Source organism: Protopterus annectens, chromosome 3.part0 (assembly GCF_019279795.1).
Source record: "Protopterus annectens isolate FY-2018-M chromosome 3.part0, PAN1.0, whole genome shotgun sequence".
NCBI classification, from domain to species: domain Eukaryota; kingdom Metazoa; phylum Chordata; order Ceratodontiformes; family Protopteridae; genus Protopterus; species Protopterus annectens.
In genome coordinates, this window is record NC_056731.1 from 1,907,048,945 (window position 1) to 1,907,073,371 (window position 24,427).

Here is a 24,427-nt window from a genome sequence, read left to right on the forward strand (position 1 = left end):
TTCGGTCTTCTCCTACCCCCATTCTCCAGCTACTCTGCCCCTCTTTATGTAAAAAATACTCTTCATCACACCCGTTATTTTGAACAACTTATCCTTCCACTTGAAAACAAGCCATTTACAACATATTTTATAGCCAGTTTTCAAAATCTCTCTAAACCTACAAATACAGCAATGACAATGCGAATAAATGAAATCAAATTACATTTGTGCCAACCATTGTTAAATGCATACTATTAGTCACAGATCTTATTGATAACATTTCCTAAAAACTGATATGCCTAACAAACCAAACTCATTCATTTCTAAAAACATCCTGTTAAATTCAGTATCAGTTGGAGCCATACATTTTCTTTTCAAAATCATTATAGTACCTCCCTCTACTAAACAAAAAAATCACAAGAGAAACCTATAACAGGAACTTCAGTACCTAGAGTATCCATTTTTTTTCCATCTTACATTTAAAACTACAAACATTTGGGCCATCACACCAATCACTGGTAACCTTAAAACCACATTGCAGGAATCAGCCTGGGATTAGTGCTTCTGTTTTGCTCCTGATATGAGAAGGAACACAAGAAAAAACACCTCAGTAAATGGAGTTACAGTATAACAATAAATAAACAAAGAGAAAACAAAGGAAAAAAATGGACTTCCGAAATGAACAGAAATATTTAATAATGCCTCAATTTACATTCACATTCAAAAAGCTTTCGGGATGAACCCTTCTTCAGTGTGATACCATACCATATAAAACTTCTCACAATTAAATAAAATAGCCACAGCCCAATCAAAGCTCACAATCAATTAATTTAAAGGCACAACAAAAATACTATACTATAAAATCATTACTAAGCTTTCTAAAATTTATTATGCTCAAGTTTTTAATCTGATCTTTTAATTTTCTAGTTGATTTGCCTACATAAAATGCTGAACATTGCAGGCATGTAGCTAAGTATGCAATATTCATTGTATTACAAGTAGCAACACACTTAAACATAAATTTCCTACCTGTTGTTGTTGTTGTCTTTTGGCTTTTCCCGGTCAGGGGTCGCAACAGTGGAACTCCGGTCCGCAAATGATTGGCAGTAGATTTTTCACGAATGTCGAGGTGCCAGCTCGACGTCCAACCTTCAACGAAGGCACGACCATTTACGCATGTCTTTTGAATGCCAATTTCATACCTGTATTCATATAAATTCATCACTCTTTAAAATATGCTTACATGAACAACAAGCATAACATGGAACTGCCCCTGCCTCTTATTCATTTGAATCCTACTATTAAATTTCATAACCTTATAACATAATTTTTTCTTTAAGCTATGATGATTTCTGTACACAAAAATTGGTTTATTTCCCATAATTATCATTAATTCTGGCATAGCCTCTAAAATTCCCCAATTATTAGATATAATATTTTTTACTTCATTAGTTCTCCTATTATAAGTTGTAACATAACATACATTTTTGTTACATCTACCTGTTTTTTTCTAATATATCCCTGATAGTCACCCTGAGCAAAATATGGTTTAGCTATTCCTTGCCTTTCTCTCATCATTTCCTGCATCTGCTTATTCAAAAATGCATTCCCATAACCTCTATTACTAAATTATTGTAGCATAGCTTCCATTTGTTCAGTGCATTTATAATCATCCATATTGAGTCTACTAGCCCTTATTAACTGGCTCTTCACTGTGCCATTAAAGTTATGTGCTGTGTGCATGCTAGTTTTGTGCAGATATCTATTTGCTTGGATGTCTTCTTTTTAAATACTAGTACAAATGTCATTACCTTTCCTTTCTAACTTCACATCTAAAAAGCAACAGACCAGTCTTGAGATTGATGAAGAGAACATTATTCAAAGAAATGGTCAGTCTTTACAAGAGCTATAAATAGTATGGAATAACCCCCAGCTGGAGCAGCCAATGGATTTATCTGTGAATAGTGGTGAGTCCATGGTGTTTTGGAAGTCTGATTTTTTTCTTTGAGAGAAGGAGTACAGGCAGGGCCAACCTTACATATAGGCCAACTAAGTGGCCACGTAGGACACCAGTTTTTAAGGGTGTTCTTTCCATATTTTTTTATTTATTAGACTAATGCAATATGATGTTTCTTTGCTCTAAAAACTAAATAAGTAAATTAGGTACCCTGTTAGAACAAAACATGTCTATGGCATGACATGTACCCCAGGGTGGAGGTGCTCCACTTGACTTATATCACATTAGACTTTGCGAGGTCATGGAGCAGAAACCTCACAGCATTCAAAAGTAGGCATGAAGCCCCCCAGCCATCACCAATGGCTTGTATTGTTTGAACTATAAAAACTATGAATCATTAATACTTGGCTTTATTGGCACACAGTAATATTCAAAAGTTTATTCAGAGTGTGTGCCACTGTATAAATGTTCAAGTCCACACCATTCATTAATAACTCAGCCTTGACAAGTGCAGTACCCCTTGCAAGATGTTGCATACTCATTCCTGATAAGAAGTGCCATGGGGACATCCTCTCTAGGGTGTAGACACCTCCACAACTGATGTAGAAATGGATGTACTAACACTGTATGAGTGTGGTCTACCTCATCCATAGCCACAGTCACTACCATCCATAGATGAACTACAAATGACACTTGGCACACAGCCTTGAGAGTACAGAGCACATTCTGATAAGTTATTTAGTCTGTTGAAAAAGTCACACATGTTGGACATGCCGTTACAGAAGTCATCCCACATACCCTGTATCACCTGATCATCTCTGCTATGGCTGATGTAGTACTACCCTATGCCTTTATGATGACAATGCACCTATGATGGGTTGTGGCCAGTGACACACTGATTTCAAGAGGAGGGTAGTAACAATGTCTGCATCAGGAGTCAGTACTTACCTTCTTGTATGCCTTCTCTTGCCCACTGGAGCGAGTGGAAGACCCAGATATGTGTCCAGAATGGGTGTTTAATGTCCCTCTATGATGGTGTCCCCAGTAACCTGTCATTTCAGCATGGTGTGTGTTTCCTGGGTGTCTAAAAGTATATAGACTGTGTCCATGGAATGTATCAGGGATGCATTTGTCACATTTGCTGTGTCCAGCACACAAACCAAACCCCCAAATGTGCCAGCTCATGCCCACCATCATCCACAGAGGCATCAGATTCTCTGACCTCAGGAAATGGCAGTTCCACAGTGACAATGCCGGATAAAGAATCACCTGTGAACACTGCAAAGAACAACACATTGAGTAAGTAAAGCCTATTCCCTGATGAATACTAGTAAATAAGAAGTTGAAATAGTAGCTCATGCACACCCCACTGATAAATACACTACCATGAGCAGAGATTGTTGTAGTGCTGCAATCTCTGGTATATGTATATAATTGAAACAAATAATATCAACAACAATGCCAAAATAAAAAAAATGGTTGTGGAGCACCTAGATGTGCTGATTAAAAGAACTATCAGACCTACTTGGGATATCTTCATTAGATATTTTTGGTGCATGATGAACCTCTGTGCTGACATGCAAAAACATACTGTGGGACCTATTGGTGATGCTAGCCCCCTGAGAGACACCAGAAACTCCTCCATTTCCATAAGAAGGGGTTCAGCTGATAGCTGTCCACCTGTTGACCTACACTCCCATGCCAGGTGGGCAGCTCATTGTTGTGCGGCATGCATAATATCACTTGCCCTATATCAGATGGTATTTGTATGAGTGGTCCTGGTGATTGGCTGCATTTATATCTACTACCATGTCTTTTCAGGCACAGTCACAGTAAGCCAGGTTGGCTGGATCCAAGTCAAACAGCTGTCTGCCATGAAGATGGAAACCCTGGATGAACATCTCATTCCTAGCATCTGAGAACCTGACCTTATGTGAGGTGTTCTTGGTGACCCTTTAATATACTTCTTTTTTTTAATTTTTTTTTTTTGGAAATTACATATAGATAAAGTTTACAATAGTATAATCAATTTTTTTAGAAACACGTTCAAGAATAACATATTAACTACAATATACGCAAACACATGTGAGATACAGATGTTGTGATTAAAGTAATAATAATAAAATAATAACAAAAGTCAAAATAAGACAATCAATAAATTATTTCCATATTTCCAATAAACTTAATACTTTAGCCCAAGAATTAAAGAATGGAGATGTTTAAGATGATCTCATTTTTGATGGTGATTTCTTTATGAAAAACTCCTTTGAGAAGCGAAACAAATTCTTGAAGAGATGGGCTTTATTTTTTACCAGATGATGGTGATGGTTTTCCTTGCTACTGTCACAATAGCCCAGATGAGATAATATTCATCTTTCTTAATAACAAGATTAGAAGAGAAGTTGTATAAGAATAAAAATGTTTATAATAGTAATATTATCTGCCCATAAGTCTTTCAAGAAAAGGTTCATTTTTTTCCCAGAAACTTGTTAGAGATGGACAATCAAAAAGAATATGTTGTTAATTAGCGTCAGTTATTTGATCACATCTACAGCACTTATCGATTTGCTTCTCTTTTGATGGTTTCTTAGACATTGATCTGTAGATATGGAAAGCACTGGTATTAAAATCATGATTGGCAGTGGCCCATAAATCCCCTTTACACAACTATCCTGAGTGCATGCACAATGCTGTCTGTGCATCTGACATTTCCATATGTCTAGCCAGGCTGTTCATCTAATGTAAGTTACACATCAGTAACCCAGTACAGCAGCTGTAATTTTGCATCTCTCATAGATATCATCACTGTAATCTGGCAATGTGATAAACAGTGTGATAGTTTAACTCACAGATGGTATAACCCTATACTGAATGATTTGCACAGGTGATCTGAGGAAGTGCAGATGTTTGCATTTCCCTTTAAGCCTCACAATCCTTCTGCACAAAAGTTACATACTTTAATTACTTCATTCAGTTCAGTTTTGCTATAACCCCTTAATTTTTTTCTTCAGCTTTAAATATAGTCTGCTAACAAAACAAGTATCAAAAGTTGGTATTTAGGTGTGCTGGACTGTAAAAGATTGGACTTACTCAGATGGAAGTTAAACACATGCTGTAATTCAACATTTTTTCCAGTGATGAAACTGCTGCGCCATAGATTCTTTCATAGAGTGATGAGGAGTTGTGCTTTCCCTTCTGCTAATATGGTGCTAGGTGTGATGATTATACAAATGAGGGCTCAACACACAAATGTTTCTGAATCACTCAGTTTTCACATTGTGTACTCTTGCTTAACTTAACATTACCTCCCCCATAGCACTTGTACACATGCCTAAGCAACTGCAGACAGCAATGCACATGAGGAGTTCAGTTCATGACTCTGAGGGGATATCTTTAATTCTAGTCAAAACATACTGAAAGTGGAATTGCTGTAATCCATAATTCACTACCACCATAGTCAGACTAGTCTAACAAAGATGGATTGCCATATTTCATGCTTCAAACTGCTATATTGAACCACTATTACAAAATAATAATTCTATAACCTTCTGCCACAGTTAATGAAAATGAGCTGGTCCCCATTGCTTGGCAATTGGCATGTGTGAATATTGGTGTAACTCTGTTTTCATCCATTTTTCTCTGAAAACTATTATAATAATAACTATGACTTCTGAGGGAGAGTTCAGAGTAAAAAGATGGTATCTTGAGAAGACAAAAATCTTCCCCTACCTCCTCCACCAGCATTACAGACTAAGGCCCCCTGAGGAAGAGTACCAATGGCCTCGGTATAAGGTAGAAGCCTGGAGCAGCCCACAGAAGGAGGTTACACTTCTTACTGGCATACCATGTAATGGTGAGCAATGTCACCACTATTACAGTGATCTTACACAGGCTGAGGTGAGGGAGCAGCCACCAACTATGCATTGTGAGTAATCCACGGCTTAAACCTCCACATGCAAACTGCCGTGAAGATGACTAAAGTACTCCCATTTCTTTCTCCACAGCCACTGAGCTAATTGCAGAGAATGCACTAGGGAGCATATGCCTGAAGCAAGTAGTGTAGTTTTACTTTTTAGCAATAATGTCAGTTGTCACAGAGTAGTCAGGGTTTTCACCAGGGTTGCCACATTATCAAATATCCAGAGTAGTACTTTATTTTTTGGATACATATGATTTGCCTGTAGTGTCATGGACTGCAGATAAATTCCTACCATACGAACAAATTTTTGTTGTACAAAGTCAGTTGCTTTGGATATCTCCTATAACAATAAGGTTTTTAAGATGTTAAAGTAACAGTTTACTGCAAGTGCAACAAGTATGTTAGGAAATATGTTTTGCCCTAATACTTCAGGCCATTTGATATTAAACTGTTTTATTTGGAAAAACAACTGCCCATATACGGAGTGTTTACCATAAAGAGAGACAGGTGCTAGACCTTGCTGTATGTAGTAGCAGCACTTAGGTTGCACTTTAAGTATTGAATGGGAGGCCTATATGGTTGACTATACAGACACACACACACACACACACACACACATACACACACACACACACACACACACACACACACACACACACACACACACACAGTGGTTTCATGCTTCCATGGGATTATACATGTAACTCAACATGTTACATTGCTGTTGTCTGACTATAATGCTGCCAGTGGAATCAATTCCCTCTTTGGTAGACAGCTTTTATTAACAGCTGTATTTGGACTTTGTGTTTGTTGTACTTAACAGTACTACATTTAATCGAGAAATTGTCAGAGCTGCAGTTTTCATGGCACTGGTACAGTTTTCACAAATGTACTGTATTAAACTGTTTGGACTGATAATGTAACTGCATGTTTAATAGCAACCTTCAGTAATGGTAGCACAACATCTTTAGCCCTGAACTTATGCCTTAGATATGATGATGGTTTGGGGTTCTATTTCCTGCTCTTACTCGATTTTTCTGCTATTCCTTAACATTTCCAGTGGGCATTTTGTTGCTCTTTCTAACTGCACTGCCCACAACAATGTGATTTACACATTGGAGGAAACATATTGTCCCTCTTACTGCATTGTGTGACACATACCGTTAATGCACATTTCATGGCAGACTTTTCTTAGACTGCTGATATAACTCAGCATATAATTATATTGCCTTGCAGTTTTCCTGCATTTTTTCACTGTATTTGTGCTTATATCTCACTCTTTCTCTCTATCCTTTTCATTATATATATATATATATATATATATATATATATATATATATATATATTTGTGTGTGCATAGCCCCCCTGGCAGCCATTCCAGGGTCCCATTACTTGCCTATTTCTCCCCAGTTGTAATTAAATCAAAAGTTGCTTCAGCAAATTATTAGTTTAAGGGTGTACACACTTATGCAACCAGCTTATTGTATGTTTTTTATTTTTTATATTTTTCCCCTAACAAATTTTTTATGTTTTTCAATTGAATTGTACAGGTTATAGGTCTCATTAAAGGTGGGAAAAGTTTTGAAATGATTTATTGTGGTGTCATTTTTTTATATCACAAAAACCTGGCATTTTAACAGGAGTGTGTACACTTTTTATACCCACTGTATATAGGTTTACTACTGAAATTCTGAAAATGTATTTGTCGACAGGTCACAATGTCGACCCAAAATCTGGAAACCCTAAACATAAAGCAAGCATACACATTGAAACTGAATACATCGACACCCGTAGTTCAATGTATTCGACATAGCAGTAAGTGACATCAGTCACCCAAGCTATGCAGCGTAACATATCATTACACTCTACAGTCAACAGCACATATATTTTACTATTTTGCGGGGAGGTGAGCCCCCCTGTATCCCCATGCAGAGGCTGCCCCCCAAACCCCCTACAAATTATATATACCAACTCTGAGATTGCACTACAGTGAAGAAATGCGTTAATTTCCTATTTGCAATCTCCACTCATACTACCAAACTCAGATTATCAAATTACACTGTCCATTCAGTATTGTTTTCTTGATGTAGTCTGTTTTGGCATTGTGCCCATTGGAAAAGTGCTTTCTGAACACACTCCATTCGATCACAGGCAGGACGACATTTCAACAGTAAACCATATGTACACACATACACACACACATATAAATAAAATGGGTGCCTGTGTGTGAGAGCATACACAGCCTCAACAAGGTGCAGGAACTACTGATGAACACACTTCTCGCCACTAATTCCTTGCAACCTCAACATAATATTTATGTACACTTTCCCGCAGTCATTGCTGCAGCAATGAGTGAGATGTTTTATGAGTTTGCTACCTCATGCTGTCACCGTTTATTAATTCTTAATGAGCACTGGGCCTTGTTGTCCAAACACAGTAAACAGCAGTGGGCTGGCCCACTGCATTTCTGAATTCCAGGCAGAGTTTGTGTCACTGCTGATGTACAAGTCCACACCACTCATTAATAACCCACCCTGTCGTGGTCTTGCATAGCCATTCCTGATAACAAGGGGCTACCGTCTTCATAAACAGGAAGAATGAAAGCAAGATGCCATTAAGATTCATTTTTTTCTGTTTTATTTTTATTGTAGCAATTCAGAATTGCAGTTGAGATAATAATAATGGAAAAATACTGGCATAAATCAGAGAAATAATAATGGAATGATACTGACATAAATAATAGATGATACATATGTAACCAGCCACAATAAAGAAATAGTAGGTTCACAGGTATTACTATGTTATTGATCTGTGAGGATCTTAAGATACTGTAGCTTCAAACTTACTACCAAAACAAAGTTAACAGAAGTTGTAACAAAGAAAAAAAACATGTAATATGTAAATGTAAAATGTTAATATGGTTTGTTTTCTATTCTATTAATGTATGTCTGCCTATGTCTTAAGTGATATTTTAATAAAGTTGTTTAGAAAAACATTGTTAACTGAGTGAAAGACATTTATTAACACTAATAAACAACCCCAGGTTCATCTCAAGTTTGTGATGTAATTCCAGAAAAAATAATTACAGAAAAACATGTAAATCAAATAAACACAGCCAAGCAAATAGCATTACTAAATACATTATTGATTTTCTACTTTCCCCCAAGGAAAGAGATTAGCTTGCCAGCTGGCGCTGCAGGTTGGATTTACAATTTGTATCTAATTTTGACTGGACAGAATTACTCAAACTCCACAAATGAAGCTAACAAATGCTTAGTATGAGCCAGAGTCAGACCTGCCTTGAGCTTCCATTTCAAGGTGATAACAGTCAAACAGGAGTGGGCACCTGTGACACTTGCACCTTTTTGAGGGGATGCAATTTCATCTAATGCTAAATGAGTGAGAGGAGCTGTGATAGTCTCTCCTAAAACCTGCCTATCGTATCATGGATGAACTGCAATAAGAGGAAATTGTAATGAGTGAGCAAAACTTTGACAGGTTATTCGGAGCTATCAGACAACAACCTTTACATTTTCAGGCCACCCTGTTCGCAGCTTCGGTACTTTGAGCTGGAGCCAATTATCCAACATAGATATATAGGAGATGAACAACCTGTAGCTACCTTTCAATAACACAATTACTTTCTATAACCAGTTAATCTGGAGCTGGAGATACTGCTACCAGTCTGTCTTACCTACATGAAATTTCTAGCATAAATTAAGGCAAAGATGTCACTGCCTACAATAGAACTGACTGCATTAGGTCTGAGAATTTAGAAATGCCCTTCCATAACCATCTCTCTCTGTAGAACATCAGTCTAGATACGGCAGATTCCTTAGTGGTGCTGCTCACCCAACAAGTTACTTCAAACTGTCTTCTATTTTATAAACCTTAAAGATTAAATGGAACATGCAACAGTATACCATCTGCTTAGTTCTAGTGGAAAACAGCTATTGAATGAAATTGTCTTCAGGCAAGACAAGCTGGAAAGGATGGGAGCTTCAATTTTATTCCTTAGAGGAGGTGAGTAAGTCACGGGGAGGATAAGTTCCCAGAACTGAAAAATAGCTACTATCCCTTCTATGGTAACGGCCAAAACGCCATGACATTGGGCCCATGTCTGTAAACAAATTCACTTTTGTCAGCCACGGACTTCTGTAACATTGTTCATTCATAGTAATGCTCTCGTGCTGTAATATGAAAGACCATATTTTAATGTATTTAATACAAAAAGAAACCAAAATACCATTTTACAATTACTTTTTATTGTTATTGATAAAAGAGCAAGCATTTATGTTACCATTATGGCAGGAGTGTATAGTAGTTCTCCACTATGTATTCCGTTTGCTTTTGGTCTTCAGACATGGTAAGGGACAATTCATAAACTTTTCAGCCTCACTGGCCATGCTTATCAACTGAGGCACTTTGGATATTATGATAGAGAAGGCACCCAGTGCTGTTTTCCTCGCTTTGGTAGAATGCTGGTGTTATGGCTGTAATGGGGATGGGACAGGGTCTGGTTGTACTGACGTAATTGTGTGCATAGAAGACAGCTACAGAATTTGAGATTTTATTCCATTATCTAAATGCATGTATTTTCAGTTTCTTTCTTTCACTCTGCTACTGTTGCATAGCTATGTTATGCTGAGTTGCACGTCACCTTTATAAGGATCTCAAATGCTCAGTTACTATAATAGTCGTGCTATGTCTGTAGTCATAGCATTGAAAATATCCTGCTCACTTCTGCTCCACAAGTCATACATTTGTGAATCAAGGAAAATATTGTGGACTATCATTTGCATACTCAGTCCATACTGGAGCTCTTCAAAGTAACCAGTTCTATATGCAAATACTAGGTGTTTCTGTGAATTTTATATGGTTATCTCAGTTTAATTTCTCCAAATCTTTTGAGTTTCTAATAGCATGACAGGAAAACAGTTAGATTTCATGAAATTCTTCTCATCACCTGCAATGTGTTCAGAATTGCTTCCTTCCATAATTCATATGGGGTTACATGTATTGGTAGCATATCTGAGTATGCTGCAATTTCTTTTTTATTCATCTATTCCTCCTACTACTATTGCATTATTGGAAATGTCTGGGTATCTGTCTTCCACATTGCTCTCATTTCTGCCAGCAAATCATGATATTTTATGAATTTGTGTCTTTCTGTACGTTAAGACACTAAAATCCCTGAGTGTAGCAATTTCAATGATCAATGATATTTTGTCTTTTTTCATGGACTACTATATCTGTTTCTCTCACATCTGTTTTTTGAACTGTTGGTAATGGGTGATCCCATGTGATATAAACTTCATCATTCTCTATAATGCTTTGTGGTTAATATTTTCAATGCTTCTCAGCTTTTTCTATATTGTAGTATTTGCACAATATGCAGGGCAACAGTCTTGCCACATTATTATGCCTTTCAGTAGAGAGGGCCTCCATCATGAGAATATCCTAACAAACAATAAGATGTGCTACTGTTTCCAGTTCTTTTTTACAGAACCTGCATTTGTCTGTTTCTCCCACTCTTTCAATGGATTCCGTAAACCAATGTGTATGAAGTTGATGTGAATTGTGTATGTTCCCCTTGGGTCTACATGTTTTTTTTTTCTTTGAGTACCCTGTTTCCTCTAAAAAAACATGCAGGCTAAATGGCTTCTCTAAACCAACCACATGTATATACTATATTTACCCTTGTACCTGTTGCCCTGGTTGACCTTAAAAGGATCAATAATGACCATTTCCTTTACTTGGTTACCTAGTTAACAAATGAATAAATTAAGGTAAAAAAAGTTAAAATTTGTTTTGCTCACTCTTATTCATTTTGATAATTCGTTTTTGTTTTATGCAGAAAATTCCCATGATAAAATCAAGAAATCATGTAATATTCCATCTCAGACATCTCATGCACATTGCCCTATAATTACTATTAATCTCAATACAGAAAAAGTCTTTGACAGAGTAAACTAGATTTTTCTTTTTGAAGACCTTAATAGCTTAAACCTTCCTGCAAGATTAGACCACAATTGTCACAGGGATTCGGAAACAATCTCACTGCTGGCAGTAAGATCTGTGATCAAAATATGCTGTTTATATAATGCAGAAATTTGTGAGTCAGAAACATGTTAGCTGCAATGAGTAAAAGTCTCACAATCAGCTAATTTGCATGTCTCTGAGTTACTAAACTACTGTGAGTGCACTTTCCTGCAGTAGTTAACACTGGTAACCCATGCATCATGTTAGCAAGGGCAACACCCCATTCACTCTACACACTCATGCACCCATTCAAATATATGCACTGGCATACCTCTTACTTGTCACTGAATTGGCAGAATATCCCTGATGTCATTTCTTATTTTTCTGTCCCTGTCAGTGCAAATCACAGATCTTTACAGTCTGTCAGTAATGCCAGGCATTAAAGCTTCATTCATCTTAGTGCTCATAAAGTGCAAGGTGATGCTAGACCTATTGCTCGATTAATGTTTTAATTGAGTCCAAGCATTTATCATTCCTCCTGGCTTTGTCCTGAAGCCTCCCACCACATAGACATGCATGCCTGTCCCTCTCTGCTATTGTCTCACATTTTACAGGAAGCTCGTGCTGTTGCCTCTTATAGGTACCCAGTACCTCAAAACAAACAAATTGTTGTAATACTTGAATAATGCCAGAGATTATAGTCTTGGACTTCTTATTACATTAAAAAACTACTGTACTAGCTGTTCAGAGAGCATAGCAGGTTAGTGCCGCTGCATTCTGTGCCAAGGGAGCAGAGTTTAAATAGTCCCCTCCATTTTACTTTACCTTTTTATTTTGTTTACAGAAGATTTAGGCATTATTTTTTCAGTGGCCTGGTGTTTAGTGTTGCCACAAAGGAATAATATCCTCTGTGTAAGTTATGAGGTTTTGAGGTTTGAATATTTTCTTAGTGCCTTTAAGGAGAGCTATACAGAGTATATCTGGTACTTACTGCCCCTCATCTTTCATGAAACAAAATTTTGTTTCATGAAAGATGGGGGGCAGTAAGTACCAGAGTATATCTGGTACTTACTGCCCCCCATCTTTCATGAAACAAAAGTTTGTTCTTTCATTTCTAAGCGCCTTTAAGGCACACTGTAAAAGGTTATCCCTTGTGTCTAGTGTTCCCTCCAGTGTTGCAGGTTTTGCTAGTTAGTCTATGGGAGTGTAGAGGTATGACATCCTCCCACACCCAAACACATTTATATATACATACACACACACACACACACACACACACACACACACACACACACACACACACACACACACAAAAAAACACTCCAACACTACCTGTCTGCAAAACTCAACAGCAATTACCTGTACTGCAATGGGGGGATATGAGCTTTTGGGCATTTCATTAACATGAGTGGTCATGTCACTTTATGCAGGCAAGTTATACTTTGAATAATTTGCAAAAAACAATTCCTGCCAATTCTTTCAGTCAAATAAAATATAACAAAGAACAAGCAAAAACAATATTATAAAAATTAGTAATAATATGAAACAAATGCAGCAGCAGTTACCAAAAGTAACTTCTGCAATAAATCAAACAGGTTATACAGTGGGATTCAATAAACTACGAGCAAACTAGGTCTGTGGGATTGCATAGAATGCCACAGTGATTACCAGGGTCAATAAAATAGCAAAGTATATGGTCCAAACACATTACAGGACAATGCGTACAGCACAGAATATTGTGGAATACAATTTCAGGTATTCTGAACAAAAGTTGTATAAATGATCTGTAATGGTACATGGACTGCCATTTAAAATAAACACTCAGGGGGAAGTGTGTGTATTGAACAGGGACACACAGACGAATTGTAGGAATGAACACAGGGAAAGAGGACAGGTGAAACATCATAATGTACTGCAGCTGGCATGTAAATGGAAGACTGTTGTAGCAGGAACACTAATCACATATTAACATGGTACAGTACGGACTGCACAGTGAAAATGTATATTATGTGACTGTCAGACAAGGTGACATAACAATAGGGAAGATGTCTTTGTGATATAAGCATCCTGACATGAACAATGGAGAGGACACCTATCAGGGATGTCCTATACAATTGGGGTTTAGAGGACACCTATCAGAGATGTCCTATACAATCGGGGTTGGGTGTATATTATGAAGCTGTGCAAAGAGCCTGAATATGACTGTAATGTCAGCAGAGGTCTCCACCAAGTGGGACACAGTTACAGGCTCATAGGCAACAGTAAACAGAAGCTCGCACAATCCTGGGCAATATCAGAATAATACTACCAGTAATTCTATGTCTCTGACATAACATATGTGATTTTGAGTGATCTTAGATGGTTCTGCATGAGCAGACTTATACAGCTATTATGACATGTCAGCAATCTATGAGGGTAATCAAGCACACCATCCTGACACTGTAACATCTGCTGGAGGTGTTAGGAGGGACACTGTTACACTTGCATGTGACATTATGATAAATCCTGGCTAGCTGACTGGTGTGCATGGCATATATATGGCACAAATCACACTGTCAGGAATATAATCCATGCCATCAATGTTGTCAAACAGCTATGTATGTACTGTGTGCATCACCAGAACAGGTATCACACATGCATCTGGTATAACACTTTGATGGGGGTTCCGCACTATCATACAGTAATGTTTATGCAACAAAAAGAACACATAGGTATGGTGAATGAGATGTGTGGGAGCTCACAGTGGCAAAGGTGGCATGCTTCAGGTACACATCAATGGAAAATGTGTAGGGAGGAACATGAAGAAGGGTGCATTGTACTCAGTTATTGGTGTGATGAAGGCTGTGAGCTATGGAAGTATTATGGCATTTGATGTGGATGTTCTGCACATATTCAGTAGTTGTATTACATACAAGGGAGTAGTCACCAATGTGGCCACATGCTGGTGGACGTTCCACATACCATCTATCCTAGGACACAGGTCACATACCACTTGGTCTGCTCATAGGGGTGTGATGTCTACATTATCACTGGGTTGTTCATTTGTTTCCATAATGTAACAAATCCGCCCATGTTTTTGTTTCATTTCATGTGTTGTCATGGCTGTGGCAGCAATCTTTGGTGTGTGTTGATAATGTCTGTATTATACTAATATCACAGTTGGAGTCAATGATTGCCCACAGTCACTAGTCCTCCAGACAGCTGTTTGGACACAAGATGTGTATGTCATTCTTAACATATATGACTTAAATAATGGACAGGAAAGGGCCTAGTGGACAGCCCTGATGTATGGACCTGATCAGTGGACTTAAGATACAGGTCACATGACACATTTCAACATATTTAGATGCCATGTATGTGATCTAGTGGTCTACCCACTTGGTAATATAGGTGTTTATCTTCACTTGTGACAGTGTTAATTCCTTGGTGTGGATTTGTGTTAAATGCATTGGGCTGGTCAGGTTTCATATGATGATAGTGTTGTCATCATGCATGCCCTCGATTACCTTCTTGAGGATATCTAACAGATGTAACAGACATGGATGTAGCATTAACAACTCACACATGTGTTTCGCACACAGCTAGAATATTACCAGTGTCCATTTAGAAAAGGTCCATGAATACATGTTAGTCTACCTTACAGATGAGGAGAGTCAGGATAGACTATACATGCATGTATCAGGTGCTGTCCCCCACTCAGATGGATGCATATTGATGTTACACCCTTCTGTGAGAACAAATTTCAGTTGGAGGGTGTGTTGAAGTGTGGATCCAACCATGTCAGGTAGGTGTACATTCTCAGTCATGCTATAGGCGATCTGTGATGTTGTCACAGCCCATTGATTTTGTGTGATAGGCCTAGATGTAGGTAAGGCAGTGTATACTGCCTATCTTGATCTGATCTAGGGTTTTGACACAATCCCCCATCCAGGTATCATTGAGAAACTCTCCCAGCTGGGGATTAACGCTTATGTCACTAGATGGTTAACCAACTGGCTCACTGACAGAACACATACTGTGAAAGTTGATGAATCAGCCTCTACCAGTAGAGCTGCCAAAACTGGCTTATCATAAGAATCTGTGCTGAGACCTTTACTGTTTGGAATCTATTTCTTGACAGTCCAGGCTAACCTTTGGCTTACCAAGTTTGCTGATTATTGTATATTGGATGTAATCACTGAGTCCATCAATCATGTTAACATATTACAGGAGGGACTAACACAGACAAATGATTGGTGCCAAAGCCACACTATCTATAAATAAACACAAAAATGTGTCATTACATTTGTCTTCTGCAAAGTAGAATTCTCTGGTAATTACAACATTGACAACACCTACCCTGTGCTCAAACCCAGTGGTGCAAGACCTGGAAACACACATAAAAAGCAATCTGAACTTCAACCACCATGTACCTCATAAGTCAGGCCATCATATCCAGATCTGAGGATGTTATAAGAGCAATGTATAGACCCTCAAAAGAACAGTAATAGAGTGTAATACTCCCTTTTTATAGACCTCACAGATACCTGCAGCAACTGAAAAGACCACAGAGGTTTCTCACCAAGAAAATACATGGCCTACAAATCATGCCATGATATATGTGGATAGACTGAAAGCCCTGTCACTGGAGTCTGTATAATATAGGATGAGGTGACTTGTGCATGACCTACAGGTCAGTCTCTGACCCTGCCCTGATGGAAATACTAGACTTCCACAAATCAGCTAAAGCTGATGACATCAGCAGAGTCTAGTGAGAGGAAGATGGTAATAGCAGTATCCCAAAAACAGTGAAAAAATGCTCTATCTAATGTCAAGTACGTGCACACACACACACACACACACACACACACACACACACACACACACACACACACACGCACACACATACACACACACACACACACACACTACTTGACTTCAGTAAGAACATAACCCCCTACCTATCTAACAACTCTGTATTTAAGGCAAGCACTACAACACAAGTCTGACTTGTGGAGTTCATAGGTTCATAGGTTCATAGGTTGGTACTAGGTTATCGGCCCTAAGGCCTATGCAAGCCTAGCCATAACAATTCCCTGGAAAATTTTTCCCACAATATTTACTTCTCTGGGCCCCTGTCTAGCAGGGCAACTGACATGATCCCTGGGGTGAATTTCCTATCTCCCATCCAATCATCAAGGTTCCTTTTGAAGAGGGCCAATGAGGTGCTCTGCTTGACATGTATGGGCAGTCTATTCCAGTCTATTCCAGAGTATGGGAAGTCTCTTGGTTAGGAACCTATCCCTCCAGCATGTTTTGTTCATTGTGATGATAAGGTTTAGATCCTGGAATGTGTGGCTCTGAGGGATTGGAATTTCTTTAAGTGGAGCATGTCCAACAGCTCAGGGTTTGACATGGCCTTGTATGTTAAGCAGAGTTCACCTCTGAGTAGACAATATGCCACAGAGTATAGCTGGAGTTTTTTTAGACAATCAGCATATGGCCTCTGCTTTAGGCTTGTGATTCTTTTAGTGAGGTATTTCTGTGGCCTTTCCAGCTGTTGCAGATGTCTTGTGAGGTACATGCCAAATGGGGCATTATACTCTATAATGGGTCTAATGAGGGATGAGTACAGTGGGACAATGACCTCCTTTTTTTCTGGATGAAAAGCCCTTAGTGATGAGGTGTGCCATGTAGAAGGATTTCCTGACTGTTGTGGTGATGTGGTTATCGAAAGTGAGACCACTGCCCACTTGTGTCCCTAAGTCTCTTATCGCACTTTTGATATTTAGTGTCCTGCCACCTATGTGGTAGTTCATGGGTACGTGTTTTTTCCAAAGGGGATGACTATACATTTCTTGGCATTAAGCTTGACCCCATGGCTCTGGCATGAGGCATCTGTTTCTGTAAGGCCCTTTTGTAGAATATCCACATCATTTGGGGATTTAATAATGTTAGCCAGAGTCCCTTAGTGTTGGCCTGTACTTCCGAGAAGTAGATGCCAAACAAGAGTGGTCCCAGGACTGAACCCTGAGGTTCTCCACTTGTCACTTGTCTGGAGCTGGATTTGGAGTCAGCTACTTTTACAGTCTGGGTTCTGTCAGTAAACCAGTTGGCAACCAATCGAGTCACGTTGGGATTTATGCCCAGCTTAGTAAGTTTATCTATGATTCCAGAATGGGGGATGGTGTCGAAGGCCTTGGCGAGGTCCAGATAGGCTGTGTGGACCTCCTTACCCTCATCTGCAGCTCTGGAGACCAACTCGAAGAAGTAAATCAGATTCAGGAGACAAGATCGGCCCTTCACAAACCCAAACTGGGTGGGGTCCAGTGTCTGGAGGTTGCCACTGTCTTTGTTTATAAGTTCCATGATAATGCGTTCCATGCCCTTGCAGATCAGGCTTGTCAGACTGATGGGACAGTAGTTCCTGGGATCCAAGGTGGATCCTCCCTTGTGGAGCGGGATAACTGTAGCTGTGCGCCACTCAGTGGGCATGAAGACTGAGGTGAGGCTATAATTAAACATGACACTTAGGTGGGGTGCCAGTTCATTTTGTAGTTCATGTAGTACACAGCCTGGGATGTCATCTGGTCCCATGGATGCTGTATTCTTAGCTTTGTAGAGTGCTGTTTCTACCTGTGTGGCTGTGATTATCAGAATTTGGCAATCTTTTGGTATTGAGATGGGCCCTTTAGGGGGTGAGAGGGGAGTGAAGTTGGCACTAAATCGATCTGCTAGGATATTGGCAATATCCTTGGGATCAGTATATTTAATGCCATTCTGTTGTAGTTCAGAGCAGATCTGAGCATTGCCATTTAGATTCTTGACATAACTATAGAATGCCTTGTGGTTGTCTTTGGAATCTTTGGCAATTTTATTTTTGTAACTAGCTTTTGAGGATTTTATGAGAGATCTCAGCTTCTTACTGAGGCTGGTGAGGGAGTTTTTTGCATCCTGGGATTTTCCTCTTTTCTGCAACAGTTTCTTCCTTCTGTTGTATAGTTTGTTTATAGCAGGGGACCACCAGATTGGCTTCCTTTTTTGGAGAAGAGCATCTTGGTTTTATTTGGGATGGTATGATTCATGCACAAGTGGATGTGCTCATACAGTGCCTTAGTGTAGGATTCTGCAGTCGAACTTCCAGATCCCATCTGCGTGGGTGTTGTGAGGTTTGTCACTTCTGACTTCAGCAGAGTCTGGTGTCAGACAGTGGCTTATAGGTGATGACATCAGTAGTGTCTGGTGAGGAGAAGATAGTAATAGCAGTATCTCACAGGCTGGTATAAAATGTTCTCTCTAATGTCAAGGAAGTGCTCAAATACACACACTCTCACACACACACACACACACACACACACACACACACACACACACACACACACACACACACACACACACACACCAGTTGACTGCAGTGATAATAGTACCCTTACCTATCCAAGTACACCAACTAGAGAACTCAGTATTTTACACAAGTGCCACAGCACAAGTTTGACTTTTAAAAGGCTGTAGAATAACATAGTGGATGACATCAGCAGTGAATGTTGCAGAGAAAAGGTTGTGATGTCTGAATGAAATGGATGTATAGACATGTGTAAGTGTCAAAATATTGTCAATCCATGGGATTGGAATAATAACAGCAGGATACAAATTATGCTCTTCTGACTAAAAAGACACACACCCAGACACCTCCCAGTTGACTGCAGTGAGATTAGAAAGACAGCTTTACAAACTATATGCAAATAGCCATCCACATTCCTACAACTACTGGAAAATCTGAATGTGTACTGTCAATACAAAAATGTTTATGGCATTTAAGACAAAATTTTTTATTTATTTCTGCAGTTTAGTTGATATATTTATGAACAAGTACCAAGAGACCAAGGTTGCAGTGCATGGGAGGAGGTAACAGATAGCTACATTGTAAATATGTGTTATTTTCTTAGATAGTGTCTTCATTTTGTTTGTGTTTCTACATGTAGTTTCATGGCAAAAGACTAAATGGGCAATAAACAAAAGGTAATGCTTGCTACTGTCCACTTTGCCTAGCGCACCACCAAGCAGCAGGTTTGCTCAATGGATGGCAAAGTGTTTGCGCATGCAACATACACATTCCTACTGCTTTTCCTATTTTCACATAGTTAAGCAGTGCATAAACATAAGCCTCATTGTTAACAGTACAGGAGTTCTCATATATGAAATGCAGATGCTGCTTAGCTGACTCTGTGGCAGCATGTGTAAATGCATTGACACATTTCTTTTGAAGCCCAGATGATATAGGGTTTGAATCTAGGTGTATGCAATACATTTTAAAGGAGTAGTGATAATGCAATGAAATAATTCTTTGTACTACATTCACTGCTTGCTAGTGCTTGTTACCTTAGTGCAGTGTGTTTAAGCAGCATTGTGCGAAGGCAACCACACCAAGATAGAGATGTTCACTGTTCCTTGGCTTTGATGCGAGACACCAAATTCCACCAAACATGGAGGCCAAAAAGTGAAGGGCTCCATTGCTTTTTGGGGGGATTACTTAAGTGTGTTGTGTGTGATTCTAATTTTCTGTTTTTTGACCAATATGGGTGTTACAATGGGGTAAATAGGAAAGTTATGAACTAGAAGGCAAGTAGGGTCAAGAACAAAGGGAAAGCAATATAGGAATGTGCAGGAGAGAGGTAGGAAAGAACCATACCTATCCATTTCTTCAACAGTGTAAAATGAAAATATCTACAGAACATTAGCTAAATTTGGACTGTCACCTCCACAAAGAGGGGTGACAAAAATACAATCATTACAAGCATCTGGGTGAAGCAGTGATGCAGCGGTTAACATTGTTGGCTCACTGCAAGAGGTTCTCCAGTTCAATTCTCAGCTGGGGTGCCTTCTGTGTGCAGTTTGCATGTTCTCCGTATGTTCGTGTGGGTTTCCTCCAGGTACTCTGGTTTCCTACCACATTCTAAAGACGTGTCTGGAGCATTTCTTCCCAGGCCTCCACTGAACATAGACTCTGTCCTAGTTGGACTTTCCCGGTCAACAAATGTTAAATAAATAAAAAACTGAAAAAATGTTGTATAGCCAATTGGACCAAATCAAGTGCATCAAAAAGACACATGTGTGAAATGGAGAGATACGTATGAGAAGCTACTTTTTTATGTGGGACAGCTACCCTTTTTTTTACTTCAGTAAGAGAGGAATGCTGGGTAAGGGACATCATGCTTCCCTTTACTTCAGTAAGAGAGGAATGCTGGGTAAGGGACATCATACTTCCCAAATGTACTGAATTACTCATTTTTTACTGAGATTTGGAGTCCAAATAATGGGGTACCATGATTCCTGAGTGGCACCCCTTAATTTCTGAATTTGCAGGCATTTTTATTTTAAACTTTTTTCCGGCTTTTTCAGCTGACATCATCATGTGCACGATGATGTCAGCTATGTGAAATGCCCTGCCAGCCTTTCGGAATTGAGCTTAAGGGCTCAACGTGCATGGATTTCTTGTTAACAGAAAAGCAAGCTGCAAGGCTGATGGACAGAGCAGAGCTGCCGGAATGGATAGAGCAGAGCTGCCATTGGAAAAAGCAGAGCTGAGAGCTGATGTTTTCTGGAACAAGCTGGATGGAGCTGCAGAGCTGCCATTTACAAGCTGGATGGAGCTGCTGATTTCAAATCTACGAGGTATTTAGAGCAGAAGAATGTGTGCTGAGCTGCCATTTTCAAATGCTACTACAAGGTATTTAGTTAAAGCAGAGCTGCCATTTTGAAATGCTTCTACAAAGTATTTAGTTACAGCAGAGCTGCCATTTTCAAATGCTACTACAAGGTATTTAGTTACAGCAGAGCTGCCATTTTCAAATGCTACGACGAGGTATTTAGTCAGAACAGAGCTGCCATTTTCAAATGCTACTACGAGGTATTTAGAGCAGACGTCTGTGTGTGTGTGTGTGTGTGTGTGTGTGTGTGTGTGTGTGTGTGTGTGTGTGTGTGTGTGTGTGTGCGTGTGTGTGAGTGCATGTGTGTGCGTGTGTGCGTGTGTGTGCGTGTGTGTGCATGTGTGTGTGTGTGTGTGTGCATACTTCACTTTTGGGATAATACAGAACACTAAATCACATCTAAACAAAGTAATCAAAAATTTAATATACCACATAGGCTACTGCATTCTCTGACTGGTGTCCTTCTACACTCATGGCAGTTTCCCCACCCCTGGCCAGTCCAGTGGTCAGTCATTAATAACCTAAAAACTCTTTCAATAAAGAATGTTATCATCTGAAGAAAAGTACACATATACAAATACTTTAGTAAGGTAGATAGATCAAGTGATAGGTAGGTAGGTGTGTGTGTAATGCCTATACCTGGTGGCTAGAGGAGGTACCCAGGCTCAAACCCTGTACCTTGGGTACAGGTAAGAAGAGCCTAAAGTCCCTACCCTCCACCACATGTGAAAACTTTTCCGATTTATGCGTCATATTTTTGTTCAGTTCCTTATAAAATTTGTGGTTTTCTGGATTTTGCGGCAAATCAGTGAAGGATTTAATTCACTAAATAATGACAGGTGTTTGAATTTCAGACTTCATATTCTTCAGAAAATAAATGGTAACACAAAACCTTTTACTCTAGCAATATTCTAAGTTTATAAGACCAGGATTTGAAATTTGTCCCTATTTTGGGGGTTGTATTCCCCTATTATTGGCATTGCCCAGGTTTTTTTGTGCTAAGAGGTTGAGAGCTATGGTGAGAAGTGAGAACTGAATTCACTAAATGATAGCCATTTAAGTTTTAGTCTTCCGATCTTTTAGGAAACTACTGATTTGGCATAGTGATATGTTGCTCTGACTGTAGTGCACAGGGTCCTGGGTTCAAGAGTTGGCAGTGAAATGCGTGGTGGTAACACATTTTATTTTAGCAACTTTCCAAAATTATGCAAGCAATGTTTAAAATGTGTCCCTTGTTTTTGGGCTTTTGTCCTTCCCCCAATAAATGTTGGCTTTTTCCAGATTTCTTGTGCTGCAAAGTTGATAGATATAGTTGAGTGTCGAGTGGATTTTACAAGGAACTGAGAGCTTCAGGGGAAGAGAAGTTTAGTGTTGCTTATGGTGAGCCTGCTTGCATTGTTAATAGCATAACAGGCTAAAAACTTGTTTTGATGCAGAAGGCTGTGGGTTCTACTCCCACAGTATGTAGCTGCATTGCTGATACTATACTGTGTTGCTGTTGTATTTTTAAAGGGGGTGGGTGTAACAAGTCAAGGGTGCAGCTACAGTTACAACAGAAGTGAGAAAATATCATGTACAAGGGCATTTGTGCCTCAGTGGAAACAGCAAATAATATCATTAACCCAAATTCAGGAACAGAAAATATTTTTAAACAAGTACAGTACATTTTCCAGCATTCAAGATAAAACACATATTTCCACTGCAGACAGTGGAGAAGCAGGAGTGGCCAGTTAACAGCACCTGGATTACAATGATAGTTTTGATGCTTCAGGATGAATGTAGGAGAGGGTCTGTCAGTACTTGGACTAAAAATTGGAAGTCTTAAAAACACGCAGTTTGCCTAGTTTATTTTGTTGTGCATTTACAGCTATTGAGTTGGTCTGATAACACAAATCAGAGTAAGTCAAGCAAAAAATTGAAAATGAAAATAAGTTTGAGAAGCTGTGCAAGATAACATAATGAAAAAGGCACGGATACTGGGTAAAACCCTCACTATACACCTCAAAGTGAAAAATAGCAAAAAAATAATGAACAAACCACGACTGAAGGAAGAAAAACAAAATTTAATGAGAAGTTAGCACTTTCATGATCCAAACTGATAGCTTCTTCAGACTTAAATCATACTACTAAACAGCCAAATTTAAATTAAAAGACAGCCTATCACACTGGAGAATGTACTAACTAAAGCATGTCTTTAGAATGTGGGAGGAAACCCACGTGATCGCAGGGAGAATATGCAAACTCCACACAGAAGGCACCCCAGCCGAGAATCTAACCGGAGAACCTCTTGATGTGAGGTGACAGCATTAACCGCTGCACCGCTGCACCACTGCGCACTGCTGCACCTGCCTAGCACTCTTTACAAAGTGTAAGCGGGTGCGCATGCCACGTACTGGGTTTTACAGGAAGAAAAAAGAAGTTAAACCAGGAAATAGCAGCACTGTGCACATTTGAGCACTCTGTTTGCGTGGCGTGCACACAGGCTTAAACAGAAGGGCTATGGGAAGGGAAAACAGCAGTAGAAAGGTAATCAGGGACTACTAGCATAGCTGCCAGGTGAAACATATCAGAACCAGACAATTACACAAGCAGCAGACCAGCCCAGCCCAGAACACTACTATAAACTATGCAAACGCCTACCCCTCTGTTTTTTCCCATACTCTACACCACTGGTGTAAACAGGCAGGGAAATTTTAACACTCACAACAGCAAAATGTTAGGGGCTACAATAGCTATCATAGAACTTGTGGAAGAGGCTGAGAGTGGTGAGGATGTGACTGCTGCCGAGCAACCCACAGTGAGGAGACAGAGAAGAGTGTACAAACCCAGGGTAACTTACCAAGGGCTAAATGAGCTGGAGATAGTGGAGCACTATAGGGTGGACAGGGACCTCCTACAGTAAAT

The 24,427-nt window shown here is 39.3% G+C and overlaps 1 protein-coding gene across 1 annotated transcript in view; it reads right to left on the minus strand.

Annotated features, from left to right (window-relative positions):
• Window positions 1-24,427, minus strand: part of LOC122797224 (prostatic spermine-binding protein-like) — a 171,392-nt gene that overhangs the window by 106,383 nt on the left and 40,582 nt on the right. The window contains exons 2-3 of the mRNA XM_044066061.1: window positions 11,554-11,619; window positions 3,097-3,214 (exon numbers count right to left, since the gene is read on the minus strand). Of these exons, the coding sequence (XP_043921996.1) occupies window positions 3,097-3,214; window positions 11,554-11,619 (184 nt within the window). The remainder of the gene's footprint in view (window positions 1-3,096; window positions 3,215-11,553; window positions 11,620-24,427) is intronic.